At 45.1% G+C, this 22,050-nt stretch overlaps 1 protein-coding gene across 1 annotated transcript in view; it reads left to right on the top strand.

Annotated features, from left to right (window-relative positions):
- Positions 1-22,050, top strand: part of LOC127415121 (FERM domain-containing protein 3-like) — a 112,269-nt gene that overhangs the window by 51,296 nt on the left and 38,923 nt on the right. Inside the window, exons 5-9 of the mRNA XM_051653690.1 lie at positions 13,048-13,145; positions 13,931-14,054; positions 14,203-14,290; positions 14,640-14,728; positions 15,058-15,121. Of these exons, the coding sequence (XP_051509650.1) occupies positions 13,048-13,145; positions 13,931-14,054; positions 14,203-14,290; positions 14,640-14,728; positions 15,058-15,121 (463 nt within the window). The remainder of the gene's footprint in view (positions 1-13,047; positions 13,146-13,930; positions 14,055-14,202; positions 14,291-14,639; positions 14,729-15,057; positions 15,122-22,050) is intronic.

Raw genomic sequence — 22,050 nt, 5'->3', positions numbered from 1 at the left:
ACAAAAAGTAAAAGAAGAAAAAAGAAAGCACTTAAAATGCGAACCGTTTTTCTTAATTATACTTGCATTTAATCTAAGCACAAACATGATATTACGAGCAGAATTCGAAGTAATTTAGTGTAATACCTGAATTAACAGAGCTTCAAATGTGAGTGCTTAGAGATGAGATGAGCGGATTTTTTCCTATTTATCTGGCAAACTTTATCATTCCTGGACATGTTGGCTAGCACTAAAACTCTGGTGTGTAGTGCAAGGCAGGTGTTCAAATGGCCACTGCAATCATGTTACGAGCACTATCTAACTGCTTACTTCATTCTAAATGTTCCCCTGCTTTGTTACATTGATAAAATGCTTGGCACAGGTCTCAGCATAATGTCTCCCACCATCTGCTTTCACGACGGTCAGTGCATGATTGATTAAAAGGGTCATATATGGACGTGCGGTGTTAAAAAAAATAGCGGTGTTATAGGAATATTGTGTTAACGCGTTAACTTCAAGAGCTATCATGACTCTTTTTATGACATGGCAAGTTTAGTTCAGGTTGTCAGATGTCAAATCGTGAAACCCCAAGAAAACGTCATAAAATTATTTTTCAAAAATTAAAGAAATGTATAATATTTGTAAAAAATTAATTTTCAAAATAAATTTTTTTTTTTTTTTTTTTTTTTTTTGACCTATGGAATCCCTGAACCCCAATGAGAATCTTTTTTTTTAATTATTTTTTTTATTTTTATTTTTTTTAGAAAGTGCTATTTATTTTTTTTTAGTGTCTCAATAGGCTTTCCTGACCCTATTTCCTATATATATATATATATATATATATATATATATATATATATATATATATATATATAGATAGATAGATATATTATTATTATTATTATTTTTTTATTATTTTAGCAAAAAAAAAAAAAAAAAAAACATAAATCTCCACAAATGTTTTTTGTCTGCATTTGTTTTAATCTGCAATTTTTTATTTTATTTTTCTGCTTTTTTTAATGCAAAGAATGATTATTTATTTATTTACAGGTGCATCTCAATAAATTAGAATGTCGTGGAAAAGTTCATTTATTTCAGTAATTCAACTCAAATTGTGAAACTCGTGTATGAAATAAATTCAATGCACACAGACTGAAGTAGTTTAAGTCTTTGGTTCTTTTAATTGTGATGATTTTGGCTCACATTTAACAAAAACCCACCAATTCACTATCTCAACAAAATAGAATATGGTGACATGCCAATCAGCTAATCAACTCAAAACACCTGCAAAGGTTTCCTGAGCCTTCAAAATGGTCTCTCAGTTTGGTTCACTAGGCTACACAATCATGGGGAAGACTGCTGATCTGACAGTTGTCCAGAAGACAATCATTGACACCCTTCACAAGGAGGGTAAGCCACAAACATTCATTGCCAAAGAAGCTGGCTGTTCACAGAGTGCTGTATCCAAGCATGTTAACAGAAAGTTGAGTGGAAGGAAAAAGTGTGGAAGAAAAAGATGCACAACTAACCGAGAGAACCGCAGCCTTATGATTGTCAAGCAAAATCGATTCAAGAATTTGGGTGAACTTCACAAGGAATGGACTGAGGCTGGGGTCAAGGCATCAAGAGCCACCACACACAGACGTGTCAAGAAATCTGGCTACAGTTGTCGTATTCCTCTTGTTAAGCCACTCCTGAACCACAGACAATGTCAGAGGTGTCTTACCTGGGCTAAGGAGAAGAACTGGACTGTTGCCCAGTGGTCCAAAGTCCTCTTTTCAGATGAGAGCAAGTTTTGTATTTCATTTGGAAACCAAGGTCCTAGAGTCTGGAGGAAGGGTGGAGAAGCTCATAGCCCAAGTTGCTTGAAGTCCAGTGTTAAGTTTCCACAGTCTGTGATGATTTGGGGTGCAATGTCATCTGCTGGTGTTGGTCCATTGTGTTTTTTGAAAACCAAAGTCACTGCACCCGTTTACCAAGAAATTTTGGAGCACTTCATGCTTCCTTCTGCTGACCAGCTTTTTAAAGATGCTGATTTCATTTTCCAGCAGGATTTGGCACCTGCCCACACTGCCAAAAGCACCAAAAGTTGGTTAAATGACCATGGTGTTGGTGTGCTTGACTGGCCAGCAAACTCACCAGACCTGAACCCCATAGAGAATCTATGGGGTATTGTCAAGAGGAAAATGAGAAACAAGAGACCAAAAAATGCAGATGAGCTGAAGGCCACTGTCAAAGAAACCTGGGCTTCCATACCACCTCAGCAGTGCCACAAACTGATCACCTCCATACCACGCCGAATTGAGGCAGTAATTAAAGCAAAAGGAGCCCCTACCAAGTATTGAGTACATATACAGTAAAAGAACATACTTTCCAGATGGCCAACAATTCACTAAAAATGGTTTTTTTATTGGTCTTATGATGTATTCTAATTTTTTGAGATAGTGAATTGGTGGGTTTTTGTTAAATGTGAGCCAAAATCATCACAATTAAAAGAACCAAAGACTTAAACTACTTCAGTCTATGTGCATTGAATTTATTTAATACACGAGTTTCACAATTTGAGTTGAATTACTGAAATAAATGAACTTTTCCACGACATTCTAATTTATTGAGATGCACCTGTAGTTATTTAATGGATTTTTTTAAAATTATTTTATTTTTGTAATTTTTATTATTATTATTATTATTTAGTTTTTGAGAAGAAATTTTTTTTATTTTATTTTTTATTAAATAGGCTCTAAGATACATGAAGAAAAAAAAATTACCTTTATGATTTATTTTTTCATCTTGCAGTTTGGGGCTTCCATAGAAACCAACATGAACACAAATATTACAAGAACTTGTTAACTTTGCAACAACAGATTATAATAGATTTTGCTTTTTATCATCTTGGACATCTTTATTTACCCATAAATGAATATAACTTGTTTACTCCTTGAAATGTTATGTTAAAAATATTTGTTCCTCAAAAGGAAGCAAAAACAAGAACAAAAAATTCTGAATAAACTTTTCGTCATATCTTCCTCTAACATTATCAAAGCAGAGCGTTCCAAAAACAAGCTTTGATAAATACACATACACGCACTCAGACCCACACTCTCCCACTTAAACGCTTACAGATTGTTAGTGTGACTAATTACACTAATGTGACTCATTAGTGCTGCTTACACAACATGATGCTTTGTGCATGTACACCATCTGAACTGTGAAGATAAATGTTTCTGTCTCTCTGTATCGTCCATGCTTTCTCAGTGAATTGAAAAGGGAGATCCTGTGGTTGGACAAGAGCTTGAGAGAGGGCAAGGCATGTATCCATGTGTATGTGTGTGTGTTTTTGGAGTCCAGATTGTTTATATGGGTTAAATGGGTTACATCCTGTGAAACAGGAAGGAATGGTTTGAGATGGACAAAAGATTCATTAATGTGCCCGTTTGTGTTATTTTCTACTGCATACTAGATTTTTTTCTGTTAAAGCTCACTTTGACACATAAAACAACTATGTATCTTTCTCTACCACTCTTGCTCTTTAATATTTAATTGAAAATTTGATATTATTATGGCCATTTTGCCATGCCCGTCTCGGGACTCGAGTCTGGAGCCAGTGCTGAAGCGGTCTCATATGCATCATCCCGAGCGGAGTGGCCACCGCTGAGGATGCCATATGCCCCAGGAGCCTCTGAAACAGTTTCAGTGGAACCGCTGTCTTCGGTCTGAACACCTTCAAACAGGTCAGCACTGACTGTACACGCTCGTTCGTGAGGCATGCTGTCAACGAGACTGAGTCCAACTCCAAGCTGAGAAAAGAGATGCTCTGAACCGGGAGGAGCTTGCTCTTTCCCCATTTGACCCGAAGCCCTAGTCGGCTGAGCTGCGAGAGCACCAGGTCCCTGTGTGCATACAACACATCTGGAGAGTGAGCTAGGATTAGCCATCATCGAGATAGTTGAGGATGCGAATGCCCACTTCCCTTAACGGGGCAAGGGCTGCCTCTGCGACCTTCGTGAAGACGCCAGGGGACAAGGACAGGCCGAAAGGGAGGACCTTGTACTGATACGCCCGACCCTCGAATGCAAACCGCAGGAAGGGTCTGTGTCAAGGTAGAATCGAGACGTGGAAGTACGCATCCTTCAGGTCTACCGCCGCGAACCAATCTTGACACCGGACACTCGCTAGAATGTGTTTTTGCATCAGAATCTTGAACGTGAGTCTGTGTAAAGCCTGGTTCAGTACTCACAGGTCCAAGATTGGCTTCAACCCACCGCCTTTCTTCGGTACAATGAAGTAGGGGCTGTAAAACCCCTTCTTCATCTCGGCCGGAGGGACAGGCTCTATCGCACCCATCCGAAGGAGAGTAGCAATCTCCGCGCGCAAGGTAGCGGCGTTCTCGCCCTTCACCGAGGTGAAGTGGACAACGCTGAACCTGGACGGGCGCCTGGCGAACTGAATCGCGTAGCCGAGTTGGACGGTCCGGACCAGCAATCGCGGCGGGTTGGAAAGCGCAAGCCACGTGTCCAAGCTTCGGGCGAGGGCGACCAAGGGGATAATCTCGTCGGACGTACCGGCGGGTGGGGCCTAACGGCGCGGTGGAGCCTGAGGTGCCACGCCATGTCGTGGCCGTGCTGAGTTCAGGGACATCAAAACACTTACCTGGCTCCTTGTGACCACCCCCGGAACAGCCTGGGATGGGGGAGGAAGAGGCCTGTCCTCGTGACCCGTGGAGACAGTCACATCGGGGGCGGATTTGTGCCACAGCTGGGTGTGCAGGGGCGGGGAGACTGCCGCTGGAGTGCCAAACCTGCCAAAATGGAATGGTGGACGGTGGTGGTGATGACGGCCGTGCGCACCGGGTATGTGACCCAGGGAACAAGGAAACCGCTCTTGCTGAACTCTGGGTACCACAGCCACTTGGGCATGCGGGGAAATTAAATGAAAAGGCAACAAAAGATTCTCCTCCCGGCCCTCCACTGGGGGATGGAGTGGTCTGCTTACCAGCTCCAGAGCAGCAGGTTTCGTCGTCCCTGGGTCGCCCATCTCTGGGGCGCTTCGAAGCCTTTCGCGGGTTCTTGGCAGCTGGCTGTGAGACGGGTGGCGTCTGCTTCCTGCGGTGGGCTCCACGCCAGGGCCGGTGCAGTCACCGCAGGGGGACGCCCTTTGTGACGAGCAGGCGGGGTGCGGGATCTTGAGCCGCACTAGGTCAGGATGTGCCGGATAGACTCCGTCTGCTGCTTCACCGCTGAGAACTGCTGGGCAAAGTCCTCGACGGTGTCGCCGAACAGGCCAACCTGGGAAATGGGGCACCAAGGAACCGTGCCTTGTTGGCCTCTCCCATCTCGACCAGGTTGAGCCAAAGGTGGTGCCCCTGGCCCACCAAGAGACCACGCCATGATCTTCGTCGCCCAGAGAGCGAGGTTGGTCGCCGAGCGCAGCTCCTGCATCAATCCCGGGGCGGAACTACCCTCGTGCAGTTCCTTTAGCGCCTTTGCTTGGTGGACTTGCAGGAGAGCCATGGCGTGCAGGGCGGAAGTGGCATGTCCAGCGGCACTGTAGGCTTTGGCCGTCAGGGAGGATATAAACTTACAGGCCTTGGATGGGAGCTTTGGGCGCCCGTGCCAGGTGGCAGCGCTCTGTGGGCATAGGTGCACCGCGAGCGCCTTATCCACCGGGGGAATCGCCGAATAGCCCCCGGCTGCCCCACCAAAAAGGTAGTGAGGGCGGGGGAGCTGAAAGATCGGGACCGGGCAGTAAAAGGTGCCTCCCACAACCTTGTCAGCTCCTCGTGCACTTCGGGGAAGAAAGGAACTGGGGCGTGGCTGTGAGTGGCCCAGGAACCAATCATCGAGCTGTGAGGGTTCAGGGGAGAGCGGAGGGTTCCACTCTAGCCAGACGCTCGTGGCTGCCCGGGAATGCATGTACATCATCTCCGTGTCAACCTGTGACTGGGCGACCGTACCTGAGGGGGGAGCCCAGCTGAGGCTTCCGCGTCCGACTGGATGAGCCCACTCTCCGATGCTGGCTCGAGAGCTCATCACCTTCGTGGGCTTCGAACAAGAGGTCAATCTCGCCGTGAGACGAGCCGGCGGACTCATCCGGAAGCCCGATTGGGGCAGACGAGCGTGCTGGGGAATGTGAGGTCTGTGGGGGGATAACCGGCTGAGGTGGTCCCATTGGGGTCCCCAAATCGCCCCCAATGCTAGCCGCGCTGGCCTCATACCCATAGGTAGAAGGACCAAGGTGGGGAGCCGCTGGGGTGGCTTGCTTTCTTATGAATTCAAGCCGCGACCGCAACGTTGCTATGGTCATGTTCTCGCAATGAGTACATGATCCATCCACGAACGCTGTCTCCGCGTGAGTAGTGCCCAGACATGAAAGACAGTGATCATGACCATCAGAAGGCGAGAGATAACAACCACAACCAGGAATAAAACACAAACGGAAAGGCATCTTTAAAAAGACGCGTATTTAAAAAGATGTTTCGTGTGCTCCGCTCTTTTAGAGAAATATACTCTTTTATTTCTGCTGAAGCGCCCAGGAGTGTTCTCTGCAGTGCACCAGTGCAGAGGAGGGAGAAGCCACTGAAATGCGCCGTCAGATCCAGCAGAGGTGAATGAACAGTTGTGGAATTCAGCTCAGTGAACATCGACCGTTCGGCTCTGAAGAGAAAATCTGAATGAATGGGTGCATACCAGCTCCTTTTATACCCGTATGTCCGGGGGAGTGGTATGCAAATAATTTCCAGTGGCCGGTCATTTTTTATAATTTATTTTTTGTGGATTTTCTCTTAAATTTGGAATGCCCAATTCCCAATGCACTCTAAGTCCTCATGGTGGCGTAGTGACTCGCCTCAATCCGGGTGGCGGAGGAGGAATCTCAGTTGCCTCCGCGTCTGAGGCCATAAATCCGCACGTTTTATCACGTGGCTTGTTGAGCGCGTTACAGCGGAGACATAGTGCGTGTGGAGGCTTCACGCTATTCTCCGAAGCATCCACGCACAACTCACCACGTGCCCCACTGAGAGCGAGAATCACGTTGTATCGACCATGAGGAGGTTACCCCATGTGATTCTACCCTCCTTAGCAACCGGGCCAGTTTGGTTGCTTAGGAGACCTGGCTGGATTCACTCAGCACACCCTGGATTCGAACTCGCGACTCCAGGGGAGGTAATCAGCGTCTTTACTCGCTGAGCTACCCAGGCCCCCATCTACTTCATTTTAGGCTCAAGTAACATTTCTTGGATAAGCATTAATGCTGAGGATTTAATAAGTAGCAGGTGCTCAAAATCTCAAATTCCTTGGTAAAATGTTGGTGTAATGAAGGAGCAAGGCTAGCTGTCCAGTGAATAAAGGCAATCTGGTCGACATTTTTACTCTGCAGTCATTTCCACTAAAGTGTTTGTGTCTACACATGCAAAACCACACTGAATTTGACATTATCATTGCTGATCTGGGTCACTTTGATATTTGAAAATAAATCAGATACAAATTTCAACATAACTTCAGGAGGAACAGTCAGGTTTCATGCATTTATTTTTAATGTAATCTAACATTCGCCATCATTGCATGCTTTATTTACCCTTGAATCAATCTATAATTCAGTCATGACAACTCTCAGTAAGATATAGCATGTTAATATGGGTACGACATATGGGTATGATATATTTCGTGGCGACGATATAAAGTGTTAATCGATAGAGATTTTGCTATATCGTGTTTATAAGCAAATTCAATGCCAAAGCAAATTCAGTGACATTCATCTCACGTTTGGCACTGCATACGCGCTTAATATGCTTCTCATCTGACACTCTCATATGTGTTTTTTGTGCATGATGTCGCGCGCGCTATCTCTAAAGCATGCAAGAGCGCACAAGTCCAGAAGAGAGTGCAGAGCTGGATCACTTGCGCTGCTCAAAGCATTTTTGACTCAGAAAAACCCCTGAAAAAACATCTCAACAGAACGAGATGACTCCCAAATACAAATTAAAAAAAATGTTATTTGTATTTTTATTAACATTTTTATTGATTCATATGCGCATGACAATAAAAAAACTCTACACATATATAAAGAATCAACATTTTACATTTAAACCCCACTAATACAATCCCACCCTGACCCCTAACGAACACCCCTGTGGTCCCACATAACACACACACACAATCCCCCCCAAAAAAAAATAAATTAAAAATTAAATAAATAAATAAATATATATATATATATATATATATATATATATATATATATATATATATATATATATATATATATATATATATATATATATATATATATATATATACATATATATATAAATAAATAAATAAAATAATAATAAGCATATATGATTAAACTAAACTACACTCTCTACATCCCCTCCTCGAGAGTCCCCCCAAAAAACGAAATACTTGCCCCATTTTTTTAACAAATAGGTCCCTAAACCCCAGCCTTCTACTTACCGCTTCCTCAAATACAGCTACCCTCCCCATTTCCACACACCACTCCAAAAAAGAGGGTGGTCCACTTGACTTCCAACCCCTTAAAATTACTTGCCTGCCGATCATGAGACTGGTCAGAACCCAATTTTTAATGTGATTATCCCCTAAATTCATGACCACCCCATCACCCAAAATACAGAGCAAAACCTGAATGTTCAAAACATCACACAAATAACTCCGAACCCTCAACCAAAACTCCTGGATCTTAACACACCCCCAAAAGACATGGGTAGTGTCTCCAACTTCTGATTGGCATCACCAGCAGGTGGGTGTGTCTTTAAGACCAAGCCTAAATAATCTAGTGGGGGTCCAATAAAATCTATGTAAAATCTTTAATTGCATAAGGCATCTCTAGATACAGACTTGACATTTTTCAGAATCTTAGTCCACACTCCATCCTCCAATACCAAATTCAAATCTTTTTCCCATACTCTCTTGAGAGAAGTCAAGGCTCCATCCCCCAGACTTTGAATTAGCAGGGAGTAATACACTGATGCCTCATGACCCTTTCCAAAATCAGCAATCACCTCTCCCAAAGCACCTGCCACTTTAGGGGGGTGTGTGCTACTCCCAAAAACAGTACAGAGCATGTGGCACAGCTGTAAATACTTATAGAACTGAGATCTGGGAATCCCAAAATAATGAACCAAATTCTCAAAAGATCTCAACACTCCACTCTCATACAGGTCACCGAGTGTATCAACCCCCCTCACAATCCACTCTGACTAGCACAAAGGGGACTTGTTGATACATCATTTGGGTTCAGCCATATGCTTGAGGCAACATTTAAATAAATGTCCGAATTAAATACTCTGGCCACTCTTGTCCAAATCATGTGCAAATGTGAAATAACGGGGTGTGATTTAACCTCTCCAGTTACTTTGATAGAAAGGCTTTGCAGTGGCAAAATAGGGGCAAGGACTTACTGTTCAATAGAAAACCAGAGAGGGGCTCTTTCAGGTGGAAGCGACCAATGAGCCAAATGTCTGAGGCCAAACTCATAATAATAAAACAAATTCTTGGGTAGGCCTAGCCCACCTTTGTCTATCAGCCTATGTAACATATTGAAATGCAATCTAGGATGTTTACCATTCCAAATGAAGTACTTCGCTATGCTATCAAATTGCTTGAAATAAGAGTGGGGGACATCTACAGGGAGAGACTGTAGCAGGTAGTTAAATTTTGGAATACAATTCATTTTAATAACATTAACCTTCCCAATCATCGATAAATGTAATGAAGCCCACCTGCCCACATCACTCAAAAACCTAACCCTAACCTTTTTATTAAAGGGTCAAAATTAACACTAAATAAATCAGACAAATTTGCTGGGAATAAAATCCCCAAATACTTAATGTCCTGTTTGGGCCACTGGAAGGCGCCTGGCTGGAAAGCCGTTACTGGACAGTAGGCTGTCAGAGCCAGAGATTCGGATTTAAACCAGTTGACTTTGTATCCTGAGAACTTGGAAAAGGAATTAATAATTCTGTGGAGGCAAGGCATAGATCTAGTAGTTTCAGAGACAAATAATAAAATATCATCTGCGTAAAGCAGAAGCTTATGCGCCACACCTCCCGCAACCACCCCTGGAAAATCATCTTCCTTTCTTATCGCGGCTGCTAATGGTTCCAGGGCAAGACAGAACAGTAAAGGGGAAAGAGGGCAACCCTGCCGAGTGCCCCTATCCAGAGTAAAATAATCTGAAATTAATCCATTTGTTTGTACCGCTGCTACAGGATGTCTATAAAGTAATTTAATCCAACCAATAAATGTACTCCCGAACCCATACATTTCCAAAATCTTAAAAAAATAATCCCATTCTACCATATCAAATACCTTTCTGGCGTCAAGTGAGATGGCAGCGACCGGAGACTGATCATCCGCTACTGACCACACGATATTGATGAGACGCCTGATGTTATCAGAATAGCTACGGCCCCGAATAAACCCCACCTGATCTATATGCATAAGAGATGTCATAATCTTAGTGAATCGTTTAGCCAGAATTTTTGACAATATTTTTACATCTAGAAAAATGAAGGGAAGTTATTAAAACAGGTGCGACATCTGTGGTGTAGGTTCACAAAAGCCAACACAGAGCAGAAAATCTAATCTGCAAACTGTGGCACACGACGATACTCATTCACTCATAATACAAGCAATTTGTTTTACCTCAAATGAAGGACACAGAATAATATTATGAAAGCCAAAAGATGCACTCTGCAGGTTGCTATATTACATTTTGTAAGTGGCTTTGGATAAGCATCTGCTAAATGAATAAATGTAATATAAATGTGATTGCATTAATTCAGTCATAATATTTCTTTACAAGAAGTGTTTATATTTATTTAATATTTATTTTCTGAAAAAAAGTGTTTAATAATTTTGGATATTTTTTTGCAAGTGTTTATTTTCGTAGGATTTGTTTTTAATGTATTCATTATTTTCTTTTGCTAGGCAATTACCAAGGCAATACTCAAAAGGCTCTTTGCTGCCCAGAGTTCAATGAACGAAACCAGGAGTGTCTACGATGTTCTGGTGCAGAGATATATGTTTTGTTACTTGGTTGCTAGGGTGAGCTCATTTGGTTGCTAGGAAGTTTCCAGGGTGATACTAACAAGGCTGCTTGCTGGCCTGAGTCATTCGAGCCAACAATGCAGTCTCTATGTTATTCTGATCCAGAGATATCCATCAAAGCTCATTTTAATGGAAGTCAATGGGTTTTGGTTGCTAGGGTGCACTAAATGGTTGCTAGGGTGTGGCTAAGTATTGTCCAGCATGATATTTAAAGGCTCCTTGCTGGTCTGAATCAAATAAGCCAAAGTTGAAGTCTGTACGATGTTGTGGTGCAGAGATATGTGTTTTGCTATACAGTTGCTAGGGTAAGTCCAACTGGTTGCTAGGAAGTTGTCAGAATGATCCTAAAAAGGCTGCTTGCTGGACTGAGTGTATTGAGTCAAACCTGAAGACTCTATGGCTATGTTCAGACTGCAGGCAAAAACGACATTAGGCGTACCCACGTGACGATGCTTTCAACAGATGCGGGAAAAATGGAGGTGCATCATCTCGCTCTCCAAATAAGCACTGTCCAGTTGCGGTGCAGAACTCCTCCGTCGCACAAGAAAAACTCAGCGACAGAGGAGACTGGTAAATATTGTAATGTTCCATGCTGCAGTCACCAAAATCTTTGCACATGCCGTTATGAATACTTCCGGCATTTCCGTCACTGATGTTTGATGTCATCGTTGTGTGTCGCATTAAGAGTGACACAAAAGACCATTTGAAATCCGATTTGAGCAGCCAGAGCATCCGGACTGAGATGCATCTGAAAAAATCAGATTTCAATCGGATTTGAAACCACCTCCCGATGTGGATTCGGAAAAATCAGATTTCATGTGGTTTTTTTGCTGTCCAGACTATCAAAACTCATCTGGATACAATCTGGATATGCAAAAAATCAGATTTTTAGTGGCAGTCTGACATAGCCTATGACATTCTGATCAGGAGATATCCATCTAAGCCATTTTGAATGGCAGTCAATGGGTTTTGGTTGCTAGGATGCACTAAATGGTTGCTAGATTGTATGCAGTTGCTAGGGTGTTAAAGTGATGGAGTGAAAGAAAGAATAAAAAGAGTGGAGTGATGGAAAGATAGAAAAGAGAGTGATGGAGTGATAGGAAATATGAGTGGTGGAGTGATAGAAAGTAGACTGAATCCTCTATAGGAGTTATTACAGGGAAAAGTTTTCACAACTTGAATGGTAGTCAATTTAAAATCAGTCCTGTTCGGAAGTCCGATATGGGAATACCGGAAGTCCAATCAGTTAGAAAAGAGATAGCAACCCGAGTCAGACCAGTCTGAAGCTGAGGAGGAGGAGGGTTTCAGAGAAAACTCTCACAGCGTGCTGCAGTGAAACCGGCTTACTTGCAAACTGAGCAAATTTGAATGTTAGGCAAAGAAAGAGTACGCAAGTTGACTGGCTACCTGATTACATGTCAAGGGACCTACCAGCAACACCATGTGAGCCGATTGGCTTGACATATCACATATGTATGAGCTGATTGGCTAACAGATAACAAGTTCAAAGAACATATCAGTTTGCACCATCCAGAGTTTCATGCCTGAAATGAGTCATTTTATAATTTATTGCACAACATAACATATTACACGGAAAGTTTGTTTACTTTGTTGCAACACCTGCATTGAACAGTGACAATAGTGGTTAAAATGTGAATTCTAATTAATAATATTAAGGTTGGGAGTCCAAATTTTATAATTTCATGTAAAAAAAAAAAGAAAATAAAAATAAAAATGATATAATATTAAGTGATATTATGAAATTTGCTGACATTATGATTATGGGGGTATGTTTTTTTTTTTTTTTTTTTTTTACGTGTGAAATAGTCAGTTTAGGAGTGTCACTTTTTTAAACAGGTGTCTGATATGGGCCATATTTAAAAGGTCATTGGGTGTACCCATAGAAATTGAATCCACTGTGAATTTTCCGTTTCAAACTATCACCAGCTGTGTTTTTAAATGTCTCCTTTATTGTTGTTTCTCCGTCTGTCTGTCTGGTCAGGTACCTGTTGTATCTACAGCTGAAGAGAGATGTGTACCACGGTAGGCTGTTATGTCCATTTGCTGATGCTGCGTATCTTGGAGCCTGTATAGTACAGGGTGAGACTACAACCTTATTTTGAGACAATCAGTCACACATTTCATTTCATTTTGTAAGGTACCAAAAACGTATTTGAGTATTAGTTGACAACAGACTCACAATATTGAGAATGCAGTGTTCCCGAGGCATTTTGTACTTGAGGCTTTTAAGCTAATTAAAAGTAATATTTCTAAATATTTCTTAGAAGATGTTCCCTACTCTCAAAAGAAACATAAGGTCAGTTTCTGATGATTATAAAGATCAAATAAGTGACTAATCATATGTGTATATGTACACAGATGACAGACTCCATATATCCTGTCAGCTCTTTCACATTTTCACATTTCTTTTTCATTCAATTTAGAGGGAAAAAAATGACAATTCTGTCATCATAGAGACTCCATATAATTTCAAATGTTTTTGACTTTCTTTCTTCTGTTAAACACAAAAAGAGAAGTTTAGAAGAATCTCCAAGCTGCTCTTTTCCATACACCAAAGCATACAGTGACCAGGGCAAAAAAAGCACCATAAAACCATCATAAATGTAGTGCATGCGACTTACTATAGGAGTGGAACTATATTCCAAGTCTTCTGTAGCCATACTATAAATTTGCATGAGGAACAGTTTGAAATTTAAATCATTATTCACTGAAAATCTTCGCCGTAGCTCTTGAATCTTCACACAAATCTATCCTACGTCTTCAGAAGACTTGGAATGTAGCACACAAGTCATATAACTACTAATAGTAACATACGTTTGAATTTTGGGTGAAAATTTTCATTAAGGGTGTCTGTCTTGTTGTAGCTGAGCTTGGAGATTATGACCCTGAGGAACATCCTGCGGATTACATCAGTGACTTCAAGCTTTTCCCCAAACAGTCCCTCAAACTGGAACGCAAGATCATGGAGATCCATCAGAATGAGCTGAGGTGAGAGAAAACATTTCACTCCCATTAAACAACCAAATCTATTTGGACAGTATATTTAACAACTAAAGGATTTAGTTGTTGCCCTCAAAATGAGACTAAAAACAAAGTGAGTTTTTAGATTATAAGATCTTGTTGTTTTTTTCTGTAGGGGACAGTGTCCTGCACTTGCAGAGTTAAACCTTCTTCAGAGGGCGCACACTTTGGACACGTATGGAGTCGATCCACATCCCTGCAAGGTGCAAATGTCATTTCTGTTGGACTAGTAATAGATACTGTATTGTTCTCAAACATTGCTTTAACCTTGACTTTTTTGCACTGTTCATTGTAGCCTCTTCTGACCGATATCGTTATAATGTGCTTTAGTTGACTCTTTGTTTGGTAGAAACCAGTGCAGTGATATGGAGGTTAATTATGGAGTAATTTCAGAGATAAGTGTTCTCTCATACTGAAACATCACTCAGATATTGTCAAAGCTTTCGCCCCTTTATATAAAATCACTACTTTGAAATTTTAACAGCGTTTATGCGCTGAATATTAAGCAGTTGTGGTTTACTGAAAGTTGTGGTTTGCTGTAATTCCTTATAGGATTTCACAGGATCCACAGCCTTCCTGGGATTCACTGCAAGAGGGTTTGTGGTTTTCCAGGGAAATAAGCGGATCCATCTTTTAAAATGGTAACTCTAAGGAACGTCTTATCCTTAGCTTAAGTTTTTCCTCATCTCCATCACCCTACTCAGTATAGTCTCATGTAGCCAAACTTATAAGCATAAAGTCTGCTGCACATTTTTCTGGCCAAGAACCATCTGATTGACATGTAAAGTGACCAACCTCAGTTCCTTTTAACATGACATTTAAAGGCAGATCAATCAAAAACAGAGCAGATTATACAGTCTGTCTCAAACAAAACTCTTAAGTATCTTTCAAAATAATGTAGTGGATCTGTGACGTAGTGTAATGATCATTGGTCATTTTGAATGACTGTTGAAATGTGTCATTCCTGCAGGGCAGATGTCAGCAAATTTAAGTTTGAAGGGAAAACTTTCTATGTGATTGGAGTACAAAGAGAGGTAAGAAAGCTTTTCTGTTAAACTGTTCTGTCTCTTTCTGTTTATATCTGAATTAAAGCTCTCATAAATATTAATTAACACTCTCCTGTAATCAATGGTGCATTTACCCACTGATATACCACCTGGCTTAAAAGCAATCAAAGGTTTTCAGTATGTTGTACATTACATCCTAAGGATGTTATTACATGATGTTATGTTATCTTATAAGTCTAATATTGTACACTTGTGTGTTTTAATTAGTGTGAGAGCCTTGGAAAAGTTATGTATGCCCATTATACTCACTCAATTATTGATTTATACACAATAAAACCAGTTAAAATGCTCTTTCACCTGGCCATCTTCATTCAGATTTCAGATTATTGTTATGTTTGTCAGTATAGATTATTTATTCAGCTTCCCGTGCTTTTCATTCTGTTTGTCTCGCGCTTTAAATCTAGTTTTACATGTGCTTCTGTCTTCTTTTCTCTGTGTGCACTTTTCCATTGCTGGTGAGTAAACATACACCATGGCCATTATATTTTAACTCATATGATCAGTTCATTATAATTATTTTTATTAATTAAAGTAGTGCTCTTGACCCATATATCTGCCTTGATTTAAATCAGACTTTAGTTGTCGTGCCCAACATTGAGTATTCATAAGAATTTCATGAGCAATGTGCAGCACTGTCTATAAAGGCTGCATAATATGGAAAAAAATATAATTAACTAATTATAATAATTACTGTCATATAAGGTATAATTATTAATGTTATTTTCTTTGCTTTTAGCAATACATTCAGAATATATCATTATTAATTATAATATAATTTATTTCCTTTGAGACTAGCAATTATTTATTATAATAAATAGAATTTACATTGAAAAAAATTATAACGCTTTACAAATAGGTTCCATTCGTTCACAATAGTTAATGCATTGGGTATCATGAACTAACAATGAACAATATATATTTTTACAGCATTTATTAATCTTTGTTAATGTTAGATAATAAAAAAATGTCACAGAGGCTATCTCTTTCAGAAAAGCGAGTAGGACACTCCGAATGCAGTGTTCAAATGCGACCTTCTTTAACAGGAATCCGGAGGATGCAGGAGGTGTATCCTTCATTGGCACTCACAACCCACAATTCTTGGCATCAATTGAAACTAACATAATTTCTCTGAAAAAATGACTCTGATTTACCCGAAAACATGGTGTTTAAATGCAAATAATGTTAATTCCTAAGCAGAAATACCTCAGTAGACAGGAGTAAAATATATAATATGTCAAATTATAATAATATATAACATAAAATAAAGTATTATGAAGTAAATCCGTTTTCTTTTCTCTCTACATCGTTATAACTCTCCAAAAGTTTACCTAAGAGATTCCCTTCTCACTCAGAGCCCTCGTGCAGGTTGAGAGTATTGTGTGCTGTCATAGCAACCATGATTTGCTCTGTTTCTGTTTCCGTCTCGTTTAAACAAAGCAAATTCTAAGTTGAGGATGCTCTGTAGATGGCTGCTTAGAGAGAACGCATCCTACCTAGCAACAGCCTCTGAAATGAGACATAGCCACCCTGTCAGTGATAAAATGATGGGGAAAGGAGCTCTTAACGCTATTTAATGTACAATACAAGCCCAGATGGGACTTGTGACAGAAATCGTCATGGTTACTGGTGTAACCTCCGTTCCCTGATGGAGGGAACGAGACGTTGGTGTCGATGTAGTGACACTAGGGGTCACTCTTGGGAGCCCAAGACACCTCTGGTCTTTGATAAAAGGCCAATGAAAATTGGCGAGTGGTATTTGCATGCCACTCCCCCGAACATACGGGTATAAAAGGAGCTGGTATGCAACCACTCATTCAGGTTTTACGCTGAGGAGCCGATATAAGGTCCGGCCATTTCAGCGGGTAGTTCAGCGTTGTGGCAGGAGGGACCAACGTCTCGTTCCCTCCATCAGGGAATGGAGGTTACACCAGTAACCATGACGTTCCCTATCTGTCACTCACTCGACGTTGGTGTCGATGTAGTGACACTAGGGGTCCCTATACAAAACGCCACAAGGCTGAACTGTGTTACGTGAACTGGCGGTGTGCGGTGGGCAGACTTGCTGTGTGCCTCATAGCCAGCACACCAGGTCGACACGTAACCTCCCCCAACACAGTTATGAGTGTCGAACGGCCCTTTTTGGGGACAAGTCGACTACCCAGAGATAGAGACAGGCTTAACCCAGTCGTGGCCTCTTTCCCCTTCTCTTTTTCCACTCCCTAAAAAAGAAGGGGGATTATCCGACTGGGCCGCCAGGTCTAGTCGGGGGGTGTCCCTCCCAAGGGGAGGACACCGCGGAGACCACACCTCGCCCCAAGAGAGGGGGGGATATTTAAGTGGAAGAATACATCACATGGTCTTTCCAACCATGTGGAGAGCCTTCAAGGTAAATCCTGCCCAATGGGGGAGGAGTTACTACAACATGGAGACAGGGGCAGAGGGGCTCTGCCCAAGGAAGACGCAGTTTGCCAGCAGGGAAACGAATTAGCGGAAGATATAGATCGCATGGGGTTAGCCTTACAGGGAACCGCCACATGTGGAGCACCTACCCCAGAACCGGGCTCTTAGTTAGCGCATGTACTGGGCCGGCAGCGAGTCTCTCCGAAAACTTGACTGCCACAGGGCTCGGAGGAAGTCAACCAGGGAACAACTTTTGTGAAAACTACTGGGAATTAACAGCGCACGTCTTCAGCTCAAAAGGAGGTGGAAGGCACTATGTGCAAGCGATACACCCGGCCGGCTATCCCGGGCTTATCCGCTTGTTGCGTGCCACTACCTGGGACGAAACCGGTTCCACCCGGAGGTTGTAGAACCTTGCAAAGGTGTTGGGTGTGCCCAGCCCGCTTCTCTGCAAATGTCGCTGACAGAGAACGCTTGCAGGTCACCTACCCTCTTGATGGAAGTGAGCGCAGTCAGGAGGGCAGTCTTCAAGGAGAGTGCCTTAAGCTCGGCTGACTGCAAAGCTCAAAGGGGGCTCTCTGTAGACCCTGAAAAACTACAGAGGTCTGATGAGGGAACGAGGCGCGGCCTGGAGGGATTCAGCCTCCTGGCGCCTCTTAGGAACCTGATGATCAGATCATGCTTCCCTAAGGACTCACCGTTGGCTGCGTCGTGGTGTACTGCTATGGCAGCAACGTACACCTTCAAGGTGGAAGGGGACATTCTCCCTTCCAACCTCTCTTGCAGGAAGGAAAGCACTGATCTGACTGCGCATCTCTGGGGGTCTTCCCAATGGGAAGAACACCACTTAGCAAACAGACGCCACTTAAAGACATACAGGCGCCTCGTAGAGGGAGCCCTAGCCTGAGTGAATGTGTCTACCATCGCAGGTGGGAGACAGCTTAGGTCTTCCGCATCCCGTCCAGGGGCCAGACATGGAGATTCCAGAGGTCTGGGCGCGGGTGCCGGATGGTGCCCCTTCCCTGAGAAAGAAGGTCCTTCCTCAGGGGAATTTGCCTGGGGGGAGCTGTTGCGAGGAGCGTGAGGTCCGAGCACCACATCTGGGCGGGCCAGTTGGGTGCTTACCAGGACGACCTTCTCCTCGTCCTCCCTGACCTTGCACAGGGTCTGTGCAAGCAGGCTCACTGGGGGAAAAACGCATATTTGTGAATGCCAGGGGACCAGCTGTGTGCCAGCGTGTCTATGCCGAGGAAGGCCTCGGTCAGGGCGTACCAGAGCGGGCAGTGGGGAGGATTCTTGGGAGGCGAACAGGTACACCTGTGCCTATCGAATTGACTCCAAATCAGCTGGAACACCTGAAGGTGGAGTCTCCACTCTCCCTTGAGGGTAACCTGTTGTGACGGCGCATCCGCCGAAGTGTTGAGGTTGCCCGGGAAGTGAGTGGCTTGCAGCGACTTGAGGTGCTGCTGACTCCGTTGGAGGAGACGGCAGGCGAGTTGTGATATACAGCGGGAGCACAGACCGCCTTGGCGGTTGACATATGCTACCGCTGTCGTGCTGTCTGTCCGAACTAGCACGTGCTTGCCCTGGATCAACAGCCGGAACCTCCGCAGGGTGAGCAGAATTGCCAGTAACTCGAGGCAGTTGATGTGCCAACGCAGCCGCGGACCCGTCCAGAGGCCGGCGGCTGCGTGCCCATTGCCAACAGTGCCCCAGCCCGTTTTGGAGGCGTCTGTCGTGACCACGACGCGCCTGGAGACCAGTTCTAGGGGAACACCTGCTCGTAGAAACGAGAGGTCGGTCCAAGAGCTGAAAAGACGGCGACAGACCGATGTAATGGCCATGTGGTGTGTCACGTGGCGCCATGCCCGTCTCGGGACTCGAGTCTGGAGCCAGTGCTGAAGCGGCCTCATATGCATCAACCCGAGCGGGGTGGCCACCGCCAAGGATGCCATATGCCCCAGGAGCCTCTGAAAAAGTTTCAGTGGAACCGCTGTTTTCTGTTTGAACACCTTCAAACAGGCCAGCACCGACTGGCCGCGCTCGTTCGTAAGGTGCGCTGTCAAGGAGACTGAGTCCAACTCCAAGCCGAGAAAAGAGATGCTCTGAACCGGGAGGAGCTTGCTCTTTTCCCAGTTGACCCGAAGCCCTAGTCGGCTGAGGTGTGAGAGCACCAGGTCCCTGTGTGCGCATAACACGTCTTGAGAGTGAGCTAAGATTAGCCATTCGTCGAGATAGTTGAGAATGCGAATGCCCACCTCCCTTAACAGGGCAAGGGCAGCCTCTGCGATCTTCGTAAAGATGCGAGGAGACAGGGACGGGCCGAAAGGGAGGACTTGTACTAATACGCCTGACCCTCGAACGCGAACCGCAGGAAGGGTCTGTGTCGAGGAAGGATCGAGACGTGAAAGTACGCATCCTTCGGGTCTACCGCCACGAACCAATCTTGATGCCGGACGCTCGCTAGAATGCGTCTTTGCGTCAGCATCTTGAACGGGAGTCTGTGTAAAGCCCGGTTCAGTACTCGCAGGTCCAAGATTGGCCGCAACCCACCGCCTTTTTTCGGTACAATGAAGTAGGGGCTGTAAAACCCTTTCTTCATCTCGGCTGGAGGGACAGGTTCTATCGCGTCCTTCCGTAGGAGGGTAGCGATCTCCGCGCAAGGTAGCAGTGTTTTCGTCTTTCACCAAGGTGAAGTAGACACCGCTGAACCTGGGCGGATGCCCGGCGAAGTGAATCGCGCAGCCGAGTCGGATGGTCCGGACCAGCCCTCGTGACGGACTGAAAGGCGCAAGCCATGCATCCAAGTTCCGCGCAAGGGGGACCAAAGGGACAACGTCATCGGATGTACCGGCAGGTGGGGCCTCGCGGCGGGGCGGAGCTCGAGGTGCCACACCACGTCGTTGCCGTGCTGAGTCCGAGGACATCGAAGCACTTACCTAGCTCCTTGTGACCACCCCCGGAACAGCCTGGGACGGGGGAGGAAGAGGCCTGTCCTCGTGACCCGTGGAGACTGTCACATCGGGGGCGGATTTGTGCCACAGCTGGGCGCTCAGGGCGGGAGACCGCCGCTGGAGCGCCAACCTGCCAAATGGAGTGGTGGACGGTGGTCGTGATGCCAGCCGTACACACCAGATACGTGACCCAAGGAACAAGGAAACCACTCTTGCTGAGCTCTTGAGTACTGCAGCCACTTGGGCATGCAGTGCAATTAAATGCAAAACGTAACAAAAAGATGAAGATCTGCTTACCAGCTCCAGAGCAGCGGGTTTCGTTGTCCCTGGGTTGCCCGTCTCCAGGGCGCTTTGAAGCCTTTCACGGGTTCTGGACGGCCGCGAGACGGGTGGCGTCTGCTTCCTGCAGTGGGCTCCACGCCGGGGCCAGGCCGAAGGGGCGGACGCCCTTGGCGATGAGTAGATGGGGTGCGGGATCTTGAGCTTCGCCGGGGCAGGATATGCCGGCTAGCATCCATCTACTGCTCTACCATGGAGAACTGCTGGGCAAAGTCCTCGACGGTGTCGCCGAATAGGCCCACCTGGGAAATGGGGGCAGCAAGGAACCGTGTCTTGTCGGCCTCACCCATCTCAACCAGGTTGAGCCAAAGGTGGCGCTCCTGGACCACTAGTGTGGCCATCGTCCGCCCGAGAGACCGCGCCGTGACCTCCGTCACTCGGAGAGAGAGGTCGGTCGCCGAGCGCAGTTCCTGCATCAATCCCGGGGCGGAACTACCCTCGTGCAATTCCTTTAGCGCCTTGGCGGACTTGCAGGAGAGCCATGGCGTGCAGGGCTGAGGCGGCTTGTCCAGCGGCACCGTAGGCCTTGGCCGTCAGAGACGACATAAACCTACAGGCCTTGGACTGGGGCTTTGGGCACCTGCGCCAGGTGGCGGCGCTCTGCGGGCATAGGTGCACCGCGAGCGCCTTTATCCACGGGGGGATTGCTGAATAAACCTTGGCCACCCCACCATCGAGGGTAGTGAGAGCGGGGAAGCTGAAAAGATCAGGACCGGGCAGTAAAAAGTGCCTCCCGTGACCTTGTCAGCTCTTCATGCACTTCCGGGAAGAAAGGAACGGGGCGGGGCGTGGCTTTGAGCGGCGCCGCGAGCCCAGGAACCAATCACCGAGCCGCGAGGGTTCAGGGAAGAGCGGTGAAATCCACTCTAACCGACGCTCGCGGCTACCCGGGAAAGCATGTCGTCATCTCCGTGTCAGCCTGTGACTGGGCGATCGACCCCGAAGGGAGGAGCCCAGCTGAGGCTTCTGACTGGACAAGCCCGCTCTCCAATGCTGCGCTCGAGAGCTCATCACTTTCGCGGGCTCCGAATAAGAGGTTGAACTCGCCGTGAGACGAGCCGGCGGACTCACCCGGAAGCCCGATCGGGGCAGACGAGCGTGCTGGGGAATGGGAGGTCCGCGGGGGGATACCCGGCGGAGGCGGTCCCATTGGGGTCCCCAAATCGCCCCCAGTGCTAGCCGCGCTGGCCTCAAACCCGTGGG

Source organism: Myxocyprinus asiaticus, chromosome 24 (genome assembly GCF_019703515.2).
Source record: "Myxocyprinus asiaticus isolate MX2 ecotype Aquarium Trade chromosome 24, UBuf_Myxa_2, whole genome shotgun sequence".
NCBI lineage: Eukaryota > Metazoa > Chordata > Actinopteri > Cypriniformes > Catostomidae > Myxocyprinus > Myxocyprinus asiaticus.
Note: the sequence above shows the minus strand (reverse complement) of the source record. Positions and strands in the feature narration are given on the sequence as shown.